A 17,781-nucleotide genomic window follows, 5' to 3' on the forward strand; every position below is an offset into this window, starting at 1 on the left:
AGCGAACAGAAATTATTACGTATATGAGGGGGTGCGCCCCCTCGTCAATTTCTCTCTCTTTACGCTAGAGTTCAAATTTTGTTCCAATTCTTTAAGAATGACCCATGAATCACAAAGGCCATTTAATTATAATAAATAGCTCTTTTGATAGTACTAAAAAAACTTTAGCGTAAAAATCGAGATATTGACGAGGGGGCGCACCCCCTCATATACGTAACAATTTCTGTTCGTTATAAGTTTTAATGTTGCTCCTTACTTTCAGTTGAAAAAACTTTTTTTTTTGTATTTAATTTCTGATCGTCTTTGAAATAATACTGGGAAATCGGGTGCCCTTTCATGGAAAATTCTCTTCCCCGTAAAAAATTCCTCCATGGAAAATTATTTCCACGTAACCCTCTCCACCTGACCCCCTCCCCAACCAGAAAAGTTCCCCCCTGAAAATGTCTGTATGCATCCCAATACCAATACTAAATGTAAACAATGCGCAAAGTTCACAACTTGCAGCCCTTCCCCTGGGGACTGTGGGGGGTTAAGTTGTCCTTGACACTCGATTTTTTGACTATGCTGAACAAAATGCTTACCTCAAAATTTTGATCCAGTGACTCTGGGATAAAATGAGCGTTGGAGGGGGCCTAGTTGCTCTCCAATTTTTCGGTTGCTTAAAAAGGGCACTATAGCTTTTAACTTCCGTTCGAATGAGCCCTCTCGCAACATTCTAGGACCACTGGTAGTCTAGGACTCGCAATTCAAGCAATATTAACTGCTTTTCATAAAGTTTGGAACAGCCTACATGATTCAGCTCAAGAATGTCACTCGTTTGGTAGTTTCAAAAGAATTTTGAAATTTTTTTAAATGTCCTGATATTTTGTGTTGAAAATTTTTTTAATATCTTCCCGACTGACCACTTCCAATACCCAAAATTCAGGTACCTCCTCCCTTCTCTCTCTTTTTTCAATTTATGTATTCCACTTGCTTTGATTGGTATGTTTTTCTCTTTTTTTTTCTTCTCTTTTTTTTACTATATTCATTTATTAATTGATTTTAGTACATAAGCAGATATGTCATTATTTTGCTTTGTTGTTTTTCGTTTCTTTTCTTTTTTCTATATTCATTTTTTCCCACTTCCTTTATTAATTGATTTTGCTACGTAAACATATATGTAATTGTTTTGTTTTTTGTTGCTTTTCTTCTGTATTAATTGATGTAATGTTTAGTCTCCCACCATCACAGGCCAAAGGGCCTTTTGGGGGGTCTAAAGCTTTGTAATTTTTCTTTATTTTCTCTTAATAAACAGATTGATTCATTATTATATATATATATATATATATATATATATATATATATATATATATATATATATATATATATATATATATATATATATATATATATATATATATATATATATATATATATATATATATATATATACATATATATATTAATCAGTTTTGTTTCTTGAAGCATAACATGAAATTAAAATGAGTAGCAAGTATCATAGGCAATGAACCTGAGATGCATTGAAGAAAAATTTATTAAAATGTTCGCTTAAAAAAGGATTTAATTAATAAAGGTAAAGTAAAAGCGGTTTAAGTTTTTTGTATTTTCTAATACAAAGGGCTGTTTTTTGAAAGTTATCTATATTATTTAAAATATATATTATTTAGTATCTATATTACAGTTATCCATAAAATGGATAACAATGCGAAATTGGTTGCAGCATGAACAGAAAATTACCTGTGGGGGGAGGGGGCAAGTGCTGCAAGGTGCTTGGCTTTGCCAAGTTTTAAATGGTGATATTTCTCTTTTCCCTATTTTGCACATTTTAATGCATTCCTCGTCACTTACCCTCTTACTCTTGGGTTTTAAGAGTAATTTTGTAATTCGAAACTGTTGTAAGAGTACAAGAGTAATTTCAGTGAGTTGAAAAAATGGGAATTGTATTGTTTAGAAGGACATACAAAGAAAAGAACAGAACGGAAAACAGAAGAAAATTATTTATATACTTAATTAATTATATTTTAAATAAAGTAATTTTAATCGGTAACTAAAATTATTAAGCTTTATTTTTAGGCTTTAAAGGCTAACCACCCGTTAGTTACATATGAGTGTTTGCAAGCCATCTACCGCCTGATTGAGGTACAAAGAGGAGAAGTTTTGAGTCTTGTTTGGAGCTCTGTTTTTCAGTTGTTGGAGACGATTAACTCTCTTCAAAGTAAGTTTATATTGTTCAGTAAGTTCTGATAAATTCGTATGCTGTTCAGCAAACTAGGCCGTTCTTCTACTGTTTTTAATGGGAACTACCAAAATTTAATTTAATCGTTCCAAACTTTGAAAGGTTTGCTTCTGCCTTTCTTACTATGTTTGTTTTAACCCTTTCACGACTAAGCCCTTATTTTTCGATCAATTCTGACGAAAGATATATGATTCTTGAACAGAAAGATACGCTGATTTCGAATATGCTGATAAAAATTGCTAAAATGAGTAAGAACTGCGTTTGTTCAATACGGGACTCCGCGGTTTCGCTGCGCAACCTGATCAAATTCTTGCCGAAGGGACCGAGAAATCCCGCTGAGCAAGTCACTTTTTTCTAAAAGAAAAAACAAATTTATTCTGAATGGGAAATTTCGATCGAAAATGTTAATTACACCTCTCTCATTGAGGATACTCAACAGCAATTCTTCCGTTCATTGATCCACAGCGTTACACCAAATTTGAAGCAAACCGAGAACGGTCTTGACTCAAATTGCTTTAGAGAGCCCATTTAATATCTTAACCGTTGAGAAACAAAGCGAGGACAGTGCTTGCCCAGACCACTAAGACGAATCTCGTCTGAAACCGAGGCACACAATTTCCCCGTCTTTTCTTGTTAACTGCAACAGCCTGCTGGAAAGTGCTTCCATTTTTCCTCTTCGACTGTGGCATAGATACAAGTCCTCTCACGACCCTTCTTAGAAGCTCGAGCAGTGTCAATTTTTCTTCGGGATAAAGGAGGGTGTCAAAACATGAGAATTGAAGATTGTCAAATCAACCAAAACCCCAAAAAAGACAGTGCCACCATTTCAACGACTTAATTTCTTCCATAGGCCGCCCTTTTCTGGTCAGAAAGGTCTGCATCCCCCATATGGTTATTATAATCTTTTGCTACATCAGAGAATATGTTAACGAAGGAAGACCCATCATAGTTCTTTGTTGTTGGAGACAAGCAGAACAGTCTTGGAATCCATCTATTTATAGACAACAATCTATCCACAATGTTTTTGGTTAAAGCTCCCTCTATCTAAAGTTCTGTCGGGTGTAATGATATGTAGCCCCTTCCTATTTGAGCGAATAGGGCACAAGCTCAAGAAGGGGGACAGACGGAAAAAAGTTATCAAAGATGACTATATGCTCTTTTTCACTGAGACCTTCAGTCATTTGTCGAACGACTCTACCGCTAAATCCAAATGCTAAATCGTCCTTGAAAGCTTACAATTTTTTCTTGATAAACGTCAAATTTGTAGACATAACTGCTCATGCAGGCCAATCACCAAAGCTTGTAACCTCTTTTTTTGGCTTCATTGGATTATATTGCTTTAGAGTGGAATGTCCGTTGGAAAGAATGATGAACTCGTCAACACTCAGGTAAGTTCCATGCTTCACTAACTGCTTGAAGCAGAAGTTTAGCAGGTCGTTCATCGGTCGTAGCTTCAAAAACCTGGTTTTCTCGCCAACTGTGATTGTCAAGTTGTCTCTACCATGCCAGTTTCTTAGAATCTCTTCGAATGTGATTCTCGGACATCATTGAGGATACAAAAGGGAGACGCAAGTCAGTATCAGTAGCCCAGCAATCTCTCATGCTTGGAAGTTAGTGGTACCCCGTTTACAGATTATCTTAAGGGGTTTATCAGGTTTATCTTAACAGGTTTATTTTAAGATATCTTAAGTTTATCTTAACAGATTTGTCTTAAGTTCATTGTCTATTACGTTGATATTTTTGCCATTCTGAAGTGAACAATGATTTGATGGAGAAATTAGAAGTCGAAGAAGCCCATTGCTCAAGCAGGTTAGAAAAAGATCTATAGGATTTGCTTCACTCCCTATTTCTTCTAAATTAGCCTCAGGACTTATCGAGTCCTACTGGTGGGTTTGTGTGACAACTTTCTTCCAAGTCCTTTGCTGTTCAACGACTTTTTCCTTTGACTTTTCTTTGGTTGATAAGCTACACGAGACGGACTTAGTTCTGATGAAGTTGAAGGCGAAAAGCCGATGAAGTTGAATCTAAATCACTAAGATCGCTTCCCACATCTTCTAAGGCATTCAGTATGGTACTTTAGTTGGTAGACATTCGCTTTCGCATGGTCTGGAAAAAGAACCAAACATAAAATAAAATTGCACGAGAAATGGAGAGAGAGAAAGAGAGAGAGCTTAAATTACGAGTAATATCGTTCTACAACAACTTTTCTAATATATCATTTATTCCAGATTTGTGTAATACTCTCATAATATGTTACCAAGATGAAGGAAAAGTAAAAATGAACAGAAACGAAAATACTGAATGCAAATAGAAGAAAGATCTTTCGTTTTCAAAAGTGGGTAAACTTGGAAAGATATAGAATAATTTTCTATTTGATGATTAGGTAATTTAATTAATTTTAATGCTTAATATTTCTCTGTTTTTCAGGTAATCCATACATTGCAGGTTTATACCATTCAATATTGGATAGTATCGAAAATTTAATCGAGCATGAGCTATTTCATGGTGACTTGGACATATTCTACTCATGCATTCAGCTTTGCTCTGCCTCTAGACCGGAAAGTTCTGTGATGAAACTAATAAATTATAAAAAAGACTTTTTTACTCCTATTTATCCAGATTGGATTGAACAAATGGAGTCTTTTATTGATGCATTTTATACGAAGGAAAAGCGACCTGTTATTCAAACAAGGGCGATCGAAGTTTTAGGATCTGTGATAGATTTCAATAGGTAAAGTATTAATTATTTTTTTTGGTTATTAGTCATTCAAACAGCATTGACAATCTTTTTAAATATTAATTGTTTATTTTCTGTGGTTCTAAGTTAGAAGAACATTGTTTTACTCTCTTCCTAGCTGTATCAATTAGTGAGGCTGAAGAAAACAGTCACCAGCTTTTTGATTTTTTTTTGTATTCTATGCTCATTATGGACCATTGTTTTCCGTGTATTTTTGAAATTTCAAAGTATAATTGTGTACTATGAGCCTCTTTTTACCACAAAGACTGTCCTGATTAGAAATATCAGTGATTATTTAGAAGCCAAATAGTTAATGAGTCATGTAACTACACATGGGGGTGGGGGTATTTTGGATAAGGTTACCCCTGAAGTTACATGTTTTTTCCATATTGTCTAATATGTTCTTTATCCCTTTCTTCCTTTAAATTTTCCTCAGGATAAATCTGTGGGTTTGTGTTTATGTACTGTAGAACATCTTGAACTGACTACTAGTACCCATATTTTTGTATTCCTTCCTTTATATTCCCTTTAAGACTTTGCGCATCTACGCCTGAAACTTGTTTATAGCTTACTTTGTACAACTGATAACTGTTGTTGTGTTGTTGTTTAGTTGACGTTTGAGCGAATCAACTGCTCGTATACGTGCGACCCTCTTTTCAAATTTGGGCTCATGAAGCCACGTTACTTTGAAAAACACAAATAAAATTTTGGCACAGGCCACGTCAACAATTAAGATATCTTGGGAGATTACTAGGACGTTGTACAGAGTGTTCTTGCTTAAATCACTGGCACCAGTATGAATATCACACCTCTATTCTGCTAATATTAATTAAAATATCTGTGAAAAGAAACATATTCAGATTTAAATAAATTATAACTGTTTATAACACCTGGCGAATCACTGATCAGAAAAAGATTTTGTGATATATCCGGTAGCTGAAGTCAGTATTTCCCAGGACCATTTTTACGATGAAATTCAGTAGGTTTTGGTTGTTCACAAGAGAGTATATGTTTTTTCTTTTTTATGCCCGAAGTCTGAAGGCAAGTGAATAATTGTTATTATAAATATTGTATACAGTCAATAGGGTCTTTTGTGGATCTCACAAATGAGTAGGCTATATACTACAATAGGTACGTACACAGGATTTAAAACTACAACGTATTATTATTAGTTTTATTAGTGGAGTATTAATTTTATTCAAAACGAATACTACAACGGGGGCATAATAAAAGCACTATTGTATAGTTTCATCAAAAGTGCCAAGAAATTTTGGAAAATTTGATTAGCTTTTTTTAGGGGGGGAGGTAGGTAGGTTCCTGAGCTCTCCTGGGTATATCCCTACAATATGTGTTTTTCGTTCTCAAGGATCTAATTGCATAAATTTTAAAACACTGATAAGTGTACTACACACACAGGTGCACGACAAATAAAACCAGGGTAGGTGAAAAAAAATTTCATGGTGTTCTGGTTGTCTCAAAAAAGCTTCCTAGTGCGCCATTTTCGGGCCTTGTATATATTTTGTCTTTTATATGTGACATATAAAATAATTATTCATGGTTTGACCTTTAGAGTAATTAAGTTGGCCTAGATTTTGATTGGATGTGTTTGGGGAAATGGTGGGCTTGGGAGGAGGGTTAGTTTCCTTCCAGTCACTTTTGACTGGAAAAAAAGGGCCCTAGTCCTTTCAATTTCCAATCGAATGAGCCCTTTTCGAAGTTTCTACGACAAGTCCTTCGATACGAAGTGCACGGGTCTAAAAAAGAAATACATTGTTTCCACATCGCTCTTTACTTAGGCAGCGCTTTGTGCTACCTATGATTTAGATGTCGAATGAGTCTAGCCACTCTCCTCCCGAGGTTGATACATAATTCGATCAATTTTTATTTTGCACGAAAGATTAGGATCTACTGTTAGCAAATCTGGGATATGGTCAGGGAGAACGCCCAGACTTAATTACTCCAAAATAGGCAAACCAGTCATAAAATAGTTATTCCTGGTTGGTCTTTAGAGCGGATTCCCTGATCTTTCTGTTTTTTGGTATGGATAGACCCAGACAGTTGATTTGAAAACCGGATCTTGTGCAGATCCTGGCAATTCCGTATCTTCATCAAAATGTCACGTAAAATGAATCAAAAACTACACTAGGGAAATTTTCTAACTGACGTATTTCCGAAATTTTTTTTAAAAAATATTCAGTTGCTATTCATGTAACGTGTACTTCGCTTGAATCAATAATATTGATCTATATACTTGATTAATGTAATAATTATTATCATAAGCAACTATATTGATAATATAATTTGCATTATATGGTTAATAATATAGCAATAATATAACTGGGTCTATTTCCTGCGCAGTATCTAGGTTATATAACTCTATCCCATTTATGGGGCATTTGCAATGACGCATTGGAAATTCATTATGATACCCAAGTTACGGCGATCTTTTAACACTTCTACATACACTTTTCATATCTAAATACCTGACAAAGTCCTTCAGAATCTTTTTAAGAAGCCTCAATATGAAGAACGTAATTTTATTTTTACAAGGAACATAATTTGTGAAGAACTTTTAAACAACACTTGAATGATTGTGAGCACTGTGAATAATTTCTGAACAACACGAATTTGTGTAGCAACTTCTGAATGGTTAATGAACAATATTTCGTCGACATTCTTGTCAGTAATATATAGATAATTTTGGCAATGAAAGGGTTGTCTTTAACTTGTTCTGCCAATAATTATATCAGTAGAATGGAAGTTTTTTTTTAACTTGTCTTGTCTGTGTCAGCAACAATTAATATATGTATAAAATGTCCTTTGCTTAGATTTCGCATTTAATTTACTTTCAAGTGAAGCGCGTATGTTTATTTTCTCCTCAATTTATTTCTTTTTTTAACCAATTTAATTCTATTCGTTGCACCCACTCTTGATTATTTTAAATATCCTTACATGTAAAAGCAGAAAGTGGGTTTACCCCTGTTATACCTGAAAAACTACTTTACGTTCATAATTACTCAAAATAAGAAAATAGTAAAAGAATAAACTTAAAATAAGAAAATAGTATAAACACACTTTAATCGAAAATACCTATTTTAGTGTGCTGTTTAGACTTTTTAGGAGGGTTCTGTGCAAATCAATCTCTCAAGTTTTATCTGAAGCTATGATTAAATGAACTGTGTTGGCATGCATGGCTAGATCAGTATTTCTTGGAGAAAGATACTACTTTAGGTTTATCCTAAGGGTACCAAAGACCATAGTGCAGCGCAATTTATTAGCTGGAAAGGTTACGTAGGGTAGTGGAAAAGGCATGGCGGAGTATTTTGGAACCCCTTTTTGACAGTGATATGGAGTTTTTAAGAAATTACGAATTTTATAGGAAGATGTATGGTGATGAACTATTAGAAGACGTCTTTATTCCTCGATTTAGTGATGTGTCATGCGGGCAGGATGTTCAAGTACGCAAGGCTGTAGTTAACGTTGCTGTAGAAGCCTGTATTCCTTGTAATTGTAAACATTATGAAAAGCTTATGGCTATTCTTAGGAAGGTACGTATTTTCCTTCGAATTATTGAAAGCTGTAAATAATTCCGTTGTCATAATTACCAAGCTACGAAGTTTTGTCCACAGCCCCCATCTTGTAGCCCTGTAGCCCATAGCTGCCTTTTTCACACAAGGTCTTTGTAAATTGAAAATTTTGTCAAATTGAATCGATAAAGAAATGGCCTTCATCTTCAGCTACCATTCAAATCTGAACAATTCTTGAAATACATGAGTTAATAACTGTTAAAGGGGGTGGAAAATTAATGTCCAGTTGCTAGAGCTGGTGGCCGAAAGGGTCAAGTACGGACCAAAGACCTTATTTAGCTTGGTTCCAGCATTTTAGTGAAAATTGATTTATTAAACGTCGCCACGCGGATTAAGTAGTATTACTCTCTTTGATAATAATTAAATAAAAAGTGTTTCACAAAAAAAGTTTTTCAAAGAAAAGTAAAGAGCTGCATTAAGGCAGAGATAAGCAGAAATAAACTGATTCCATTTACTTTAGATTAGTAATAGAAAAAAATAAAAAAAACTGTAAAAAACAAACAAACTGTAAATTATAGGAAGCATACTTGAAATTTAGCAGTGATCTTTAAAATAATTAATTTATAAAACTGTTTCCACAAAACAAGTTTTTCAAAGAAAAATAAGAGCTCGATTAAGCCAAGAATGAGCAGAAATAATGTCAAATAATCTCCCAAGCGTAAAACTATCACAATCCACTATCAGTAAATAAATGAAACTCAAAACGAATAGAAATTAAAATAAATAGCTGAGTCAAACTCAAAACGAGCGAAAATTAACACAAGTAGGGCGAATAACCCCCATGCCTTCTCAAGACCAGAACATAATTTGCGCTTTCCTAAAAAAAAAAAAAAATGACCGGGGATTGATGTGCTGATGTTTATTCCTTAAAGTTTTGATAATTTTCATTTATGAAAGTAAGAGAAGTGAAAACATTTAAAACGTATTCTGTTTTCAGTTTCTGTATTCTGGTTTCTAGCACATAGTTGCTTTACCGTTCTACTATTGTGAGTAAAACAGCTGTCTCGGAATTTTTACTGGATGCGTTTGGAAAATGAAAGGTTTTGAAAGAAGGGCTGCTTGCCCTCCAGTCTATTTTTACTGTTAAAAAGGGCACCAGAACTTTTAATTTTGGACCTAACTAGGTACTTTAAAAGTTTCAATGATATATCTAGTCTATTACAGAGTGGTACTGCCTATGATATTGCTTATATGCCTTTTTGGAAACCTGCATGCATACAGTTTTCTTCGTTTAATCGAAACTCCTATACATTCCCTATAAGTTTCATCCTAATACACTTAGCGGCATTAGTTACAATAACTGTAGTGGTGGTATTAAAAGTATACATAAAGTGGCTTCTGGCTAGTTCAAAGTCCCACACAACCTACCCTTAAAGGTCTAAATTAATAATATAAGTTGCTCTTCAGCTATTACTTTGCTACCTTTGTGAAAGTCCACATGCTCATAGATTGTTTTGATCTAGTTCAACATCCCCCTAAATGTTCCTTAAATTTTCACCTTCATACCCTTAGCTTACGCAGTAGCAATAGTTGTAATAGCATTAGTAACAGTATGCACATAACACCTTTGGTTTCTTCAACATCCCCTTCAGCATACGCTGAAATTTTCAGCTTAATACATACCATCAACCGTTCCTGAAGCATTTCTAATGTTTCTGCTTGACAGCCTCTGTGGGCATAGTGTGTTTCGAATTAGTTTCATACAATTTCTGTATATTCCGAAATTTTCCCATTAATATCCTTGGTTTTAATAGCTGTAGTACTAGTTGTAGCTGTAAAATTAATTGTAGTAGCCTAAGCTTTAGTGGCAATAGTAGTATTAGATTTAGTAATCATAGTAACAGTAACAGAAGTATCAGTAGAAGCAGTAGTGTTAGGATGCAAATATTTTCTTTTAGTTAGTTCAACATCCCTCACAACAAGCTCTGTTAGTTTCAACTTCACACCCCAAACTGTTCCTAAGGTATTGCTGTTACACTCTTTTGACAACCTGTATACAGAGGGCGTGTTCTGATTCAGTTCATCTTCCTCCTCAAAATTTCTTGAAGATTTCGCCTTCATACTTTTAGGCATGGCTGTAATAGTAGTCACAGTAGTAGTATAGTAATACTATTGGATAGTGGTTGTACTACTAGCTACAGTAGTATTAATCCATTGCCTTTTGACCAGTTGAACATCCCTCTCATCAAGTCCTGGAAGTCCCAATTTAGTGCAATTAGCCATTGCTATGACTTTGCTGATATGTCCTTTTGATAACCAGTATGTTCATATACTTCTTGAAATTTTCACCTCAATGCTCTTAGCCCTACAATTACTTGCAATAGTAGTAGTAGTAAGTGTAGCAGTAGCAGTAAAATTAGCAGTAGCGTGCACATATTGGTGTTTGTTGAGATGATCTTCCCCTTTAAGTATTCTCTGAAACTTCTAACTTAATAACCGAATCAAATCTTCAGATATGCTATTTTGACAATGTGCATGGACATAGCGTCTTCCGATTTAATTCAAATTTCCTCTTAATACTGTAAATGAAATGATGTGGTAGTAGTAGTGGTGGTACCTGTAGTTGTATTGGTAGTGTGCCAACATTGCCTTTGATCATCTCCATTATTATTTCATGAATTTTCCAAATTGATATGCTCATTTATTCCTGTTTTGCACCCTTTTGACAATCCGTATACACATAACGTATTTTGATTTAGTTCCATACTCCCCTCAGCATTCTCTGAAAGTCTCAGCTGAATACCTTCGTCTTCAAGTAAAGTTCAAACATGCATACTTTTCTCAATAACATATACTAGGTGTAAGCAATGAACAAGTTGCCTAACTTACAGCCCCCGTCCTGAGGACTGTGGGGAGGTTGACATCCCAAAAAACATGATTACTGGACCTTTCAGAAAGCTTCCAACTTCCAATCAAATGAGCTCCATCCGTTCCAAAATTTATACAACCACCCGTTCCATAAAAAACCTTATATGCCCTGGGCATAACTTACAATCCTTGCCAATGGGCTCTGGGGGATTGCGTCCACCCTAAATTCATTATTATATGATTTTTGGACTGATAACAAAATGGCTATCTCAAAATTTCAATTGAATGCCTTTTGGGAAAAGAGGATGTCAAGGAGGTCGGATAGTTACTCTCTATCATGCTTGAAACTTAAAAATGAACTATAACTCTACATTTTAAATCAAATGAGCCTTTTCTAAAGTTCACATGACCACCCCTTCCATAAAAACCTTATATGCCCCTGAGGCATAACTTACAGCCTTTACCCCAGACTCTGGGGGATTCTATTCACCCCAAAGACCTTTTTATATGATCTTTGCACTATTTTTGAACAAATGGCTATCTCAGTGTTTTTATCGGATGCATTTGTGGAAAATACAACATAGGGGGGGGGGGGGAGTAATTGCCTCCGATCACTTTGACTATTAAAAGGAGAACTAGATCATCTGGTTTTCCAATCTAATGAGCCCCCTCTGGAGTTTGTACGACCACCTTTTCCATAAAAACCTATATGCCCTCGTGCATATCTTATAACCCTTGTACTGAGAGCTTTGGGGTGGGGGGTGTTGTCATCTCAAAGACATAATATCCCCACCTTTCAACTACGCTGAACAAAATGACTGTCTCAAAATTTGATTCGATGTGTTTTGAAGATCGATAGGCGTGGGGGAGGGAGGGGGGTTGTTTCCCTTCAATCACTTTTGACTATTAAAAAAGGCCCTTTCAATTTCCAATCGAATGAGCCTTTTTTGTCTGCGACAAATGGCCATCTCAAAATTTCTATCAGATGTATTTCAGGAAAATATGAGGCTGGGGGGGGGTGTATCCGCCCTCCGATCACTTTGAATCTTAAAAAAGGTACTAAGAATTCTGAATACCAATCCAATGAGCCTCCTCCGAAGTTTATACGACCACCATTTCTATAAAAATTTTATATGCCCCCAGGGCATAACTTACAACCCTTGCTCTGAGGCTATGTAGGGGGGGGGATATCATCCTCAAAGACATAATTTCCGGACCTTTCAACTATGCTGAACAAAATGGCGATCTCAAAATTTTGATCAGATGTATTTGGGGAAATGGTTGGTGTGGTGGGGGGTTAGTTGCCCTCTAGTCACTCTTGATTATTAAAAGGGGCACTAGCTCCTTCAATTTCCAATGGATTGAGCCCTTTTAGAAGTTTCTATGGCAACAAATGACCATTTCAAAATTTCTATCAGATGCATTTCAGGAAAATACAAACTGGGGGGGGGGGTCCGCCCTCCGATCACCTTGAATCCTAAATAGAGTACTAGAACTTCTGATTACCGATCCAATGAGCCCCCTCTGAAGTTAATACGACTACTCTTTCTATAAAAGACTATATGCCCCTAGGGCATAATTTACAGCCCTTGCCCTGAGACCGTGTGTGTGCGTGGGGGGAGGGGCTCATCCTCAAAGACATAATTTCGGGACCATTTAGCTACGCTGAACAAAATAGGATCTCAAAATTTTCCTTGGATGTGTTTGGGGAAATGGTTGGTGTGGAAGGTGGGTTAGTTGCCCTCTTGTCACTTTCAACTATTAAAATGGGCACTAGCCCCTTCAGTTTACAATGGAATGAACCTTTTCAGAAGTTTCTATGACAAAAAATGGTCATCTCAAAATTTCTATTAGATGCATTTCAGGAATATACAAGGTGGGGGGTTATCCGTCCTCCGATCACTGAATCTTAAAAAGGGTACCAGAAATTCTGATTACCAATCTAATGAGCCCCCTCTGAAGTTAATACGACTACCCTTTCTATAAAAAACTTTATGTGCCCCCAAGGAGTAAGTTACAACCCTTGCCCTATGGCTGTGTGTGTGTGTGTTGGAGGGGGGTGTCATCCTCAAAGACATAATTTCTGGACCTCTTAACTACGCTGAACAAAATGACTGTCTCAGAATTTTCATTGGATGTGTTTGGGGAAATGGCGGGAGTGGTAGGGGGCTTAGTTGCCCTCTAGTCACTTTCGAGTCACTTTTTCGAAGTTTTTACGACAACAAATGGCCATCTCAAAATTTCTATCAGATGCATTTCGGGAAAATATGAGTTGTGGAGAAGGGGTATCCACCCTCCGATCACTCTGAATCCAAATCTGAATCAAAGGGCACTAGAACTTCTGATTACCAATGAAATGAGCCCCCTCCGAAGTTTTAACGATCACCCTCTCTATACAAACCTTAAATGCCCTCAGGTTATAACTTCCGACTCTTGCCATTACAGTGTGGGGGGGGGGTTGTCATCCTAAAGGAAATAATTTCTGGACCTTTCAACTACGTTGAACAAAATAGCTTTCTTAAAATTTTGATTGGATGTGTTTGGGGAAATGGTGGGTGTGGGAGGGGGGTTAGTTGTCCTCCAGTTACTGTGACTGTACAAAAGGGCACTAGTCCTATCAATTTCCAATCGAATGAGCTCTTTTCAAAGTTTCTGCGGCAAGTACTTCGATACGAAGTGCCCTGGTCTAAAAAAAATACATTGTTTCCACATCGATCTTTACTTAGGCAGCGCTATTGCGCTGCCTATGATTTAGATGTCGAAGGAGTCTAGCCACTCTCCTCCCGAGGTCGATGCCTAATTCGATCAATTTTATTTTTATTTTGCACGAAATATTAAAATCTACTGTTAACAAATCTGGGATATGGTCAGGGAGAACGCCCAGACTTAATTACTCCAAAATAATTTTTGGTAGTCTTCGTTATTCTTTCTTTCTTATTTGTTCTATAACTACACTGGTATTGGATACTCAGTTTTCCCAAAGAACTTTCCGATGCAAAGTAAAAATTGAAGATTCATGGATTTTGAATTTTAAAACTATCGAGTTATCGTCGAATATGCCCAAAATTTGTTGAGCTTTGCATACTTTTTGAGAGTGTTCTTCCAGCCAGAATTTTTACTGAAAGTTAATTAAAAAAAAACCTACTACAAAAGAAGTTTTTCAAAGAAAAGTAAAGAGCTAAATGAAACCAAAGATGAGCAGAAATAAACTCAAAGAATTTTCATGCATAAAACTACCATAAGTCACCATTGATAAATACATTAAACCAAAAACGAACAAAAATAACAATAAATACCTAAGTCAAACTCAAAACGGAAACAAACGACCACAAAGGAAAGTAAGGCTAACTCCCCCTGTGCCTTCTAAAGACCAGAAAATAATTTACACTTTACTGAAAACAAAACATAGTTTAAACGTATTCCGTTTTATGCCTTCAATACATCCAAAGTTAATACACCAATGAATATCAGCATTCACATTAGCCTCTCTGCACATTCATTTTTTTTCGTAGTCTCGGTTATGATGGCGGTTGTTTTTTCTTTTCTTTTTTTGATATTATGAAAAATAAAAACACTTGGCTCGAAATAAAGATTGTTTTCAGTAAAGTTCAAATTATGTTCTGGTCTGTAGAAGGCAAAGGGGCGTTAGTCCTACTCTTCTTTCTTGTTTCTGCTCGTTTTGAGTTTGACGTAACTATTGATCGTAATTTCTTAATAAAAACAAGAAGACTGTGTATATTATGTTTTACTTATCTAATTTTAAAATAATTACTTAATAAAATATTTGTTTTTAAGAATTATTTTAAGTAAGTGTTTTGGGATTGTTTAAAGCAGTTTTCAGAATTTCAAAGTTTTCTTTTGGAGAGGCCAACCACTAAATACTTCTAGTATTGGTACCATTAACAGTTCACTGCAGCATCGATACGACTGAGGCCAACACAGCTACGCACACTCGGCCTCCATCCCGATCTATTCAAATAATCCTCCCTCTTTATACCCACCCATGAAGTTCCCAGTTGTTTTAAATCTTTTCTTACGACATTCTCCGACCCCAATCGGGGACAATCTGCTTTTCGTTTGGCCCTAGACGGTCTGCCGAAAAGGACAATCTTTGACAATCTGTCATCCTTCATTCGCAGAACGTGCCGTAGCCATTTCAACCTTTCTGTTATTATAATTCTAGAAAGTCGGGTACCCAAAATAATCCGTAGGCAATTGCTGTGGAAAACTTCTAGCAAATCTTCCTCTGTTTTTCGGAGTGCCCATGCCTCAGGACCATGCTTAACGACTGTCATCACCGTAGCTTCCAATATTCTAATCTTAGTTCGCAGACTTATTTTCCTATTCTTTCAAACTTTTTTGAACTGTCAAAAACACACTGTGCCTTGGCTATTCTACTTTTAACCTCTTCGCTGCACACATTGTCTTTTCATAATACTATCTAGGTAAGTGAAGCTGTCCATTGGACCGATCTTCCCGTTACCCAACATCACATTCTCATCTTCACTTATTCCTAGCCTTTGCGACTTAGTCTTCTTAAGTTTGATTTTCAAACGTATTGTAGCACTCAGAACTCGCAAAACCTCTTAAAGATCATTCATTTTGCCAACACTTTCATTTAGGATGCTTAAATCGTCATAATAATCTAAACCCAGGAGAGTTTTACTTCGCCATTTGATTCCACGTTCTCCCATTTCCTTTGCTGTGCTCCTTAAGACAAAGTCCATCAAAATGATCTGTATGAATGGGGTTAGAACGCAACCAGGCTTAACTGTTGATTTAATATGAAACCAGCTACTAACCTCATTTCCTATCTCAACCGCAGCAGTGTTATTCTCACACATAGCACTATACACTTCAATGTATTTGTCTGGTATATCATTCAAGGATAGAACCTCTGCTAAAGCTCTTCTATCAGCTGAATCAAACGCTTGCTCATAATCTATGAAACTGAGAACTAAAGATGTTTGATGACTCAGTCACTTCTCACTTATTAATCTAAGAGTGAAAGTTTGGCCGACGCATCCTCTATTCTCCCCAAAACTACACTGTTTTTATTTTAAAACTTTATCAACAGCATCTCTAAGTCTAAAAAAGTATCTCTAAGTCCACATCATCTCTAAGTCTAACTAAGTAACTAGCTACTTACAAAAACCATGCTAATGCCTCTATAATTACCACACTCAATCTTATCACCTCTCTTATAGAGGGGTTTAATTAGAGATTTTCTAAAATCGATAGGTACTTCCCCTTTTCCAAAAAGCCTATCGACTATCTTCAGCAACTTATTTGTAACCTCATAACCATCGTATTCAAGTGACTCATTTACCACACTATCAGCACCTGGAGCCTCATCATTTTTTAATCCTTTTAGTGCTGTCACCAATTCCTCCTTACAAAATATATGCTCCTTTACATCCAAAGTGTCACAAAGTTCTTCATTCTCCTCTTTATCTGTTTCCTGTAACTCTATCATGTTTTAGCGCATTTCCGAAACATTTTACATATTTCTCTTTAACTCTTTCCTTATCACTAATTGTGGCCCATTCCTATCTTTAACTGGGACAAGTCTGGATTGACTACTCCCTCTCAAATTTATTAACATGCCAGTAAAATATTTTACTAGTATGCCGTCTAGCTGCATCTTCCAGATCTTCGGCAGTTTTAGCATTGCCTCCACCTCTTACTTAGTTCATATTTTAATGCTTTCTCGGCTTTCTTTACATTCCTCTTATTTTCATGTGATCTATTACTCAAATAATCCATGTACAAGCCCTTCCTCCTCTCTATTAAACATGAAGCATTTTCACTAATTTTCTTAGTTGTGTTCCTAACTTTCTTCCATAAGACCCCACCAGCGGCTTAACAAAATTATTTGCCTAAAAAGTATTCCATCCATCTTCTACATTGTCAAATATTAAAATATCCGGTTTAGTATTCAACTGTTCCTGGAAACATTCTCTCAAAATCTCACCCTGGAGTCTACCAACGTCATAGCTTCCTGGAACCTTTCCTAAAGTTCAACTCTCCACTACTAGATGATGATCTTTACTTTTAACATCAGTAACAGCACTCCTATATACCCTAGTATCTTGTATTGATCCTGCCAGTCTTCGGTTTATAATAACATAATCAGTAAGGTTTGATGTCTTATCATCGTGTGAATACTACTGATGGGCCATTTAGTGACAAAAATTGGTTATAACTAGACTGTTTAGCCTACGAAATTGCAGTAGTCTTTAGCCATTACTGTTTTCTTTTCTTACACCAAATTTACCTAGACTAGGATATCATCTTTCCCTATTTTTACCGACCTGGGTGTTTAAATTCCTAAAAAATACTATATTTCTACCTTGGACCCTGTCTATTTGTTCCTGTAAGTAAAATTTATCTCAGTCACTACTATCCCCGTC

The 17,781-nt window shown here is 35.9% G+C and overlaps 1 protein-coding gene across 1 annotated transcript in view; it reads left to right on the forward strand.

Moving 5' to 3' along the window:
• LOC136030036 (tuberin-like) overlaps positions 1 to 17,781 on the forward strand; it is a 142,291-nt gene that overhangs the window by 30,523 nt on the left and 93,987 nt on the right. Inside the window, exons 7-9 of the mRNA XM_065708653.1 lie at positions 2,074 to 2,215; positions 4,664 to 4,967; positions 8,353 to 8,521. Of these exons, the coding sequence (XP_065564725.1) occupies positions 2,074 to 2,215; positions 4,664 to 4,967; positions 8,353 to 8,521 (615 nt within the window). The remainder of the gene's footprint in view (positions 1 to 2,073; positions 2,216 to 4,663; positions 4,968 to 8,352; positions 8,522 to 17,781) is intronic.

The sequence above is a fragment of the Artemia franciscana genome, chromosome 8 (genome assembly GCF_032884065.1).
Source record: "Artemia franciscana chromosome 8, ASM3288406v1, whole genome shotgun sequence".
In the NCBI taxonomy this organism is placed as follows: domain Eukaryota; kingdom Metazoa; phylum Arthropoda; class Branchiopoda; order Anostraca; family Artemiidae; genus Artemia; species Artemia franciscana.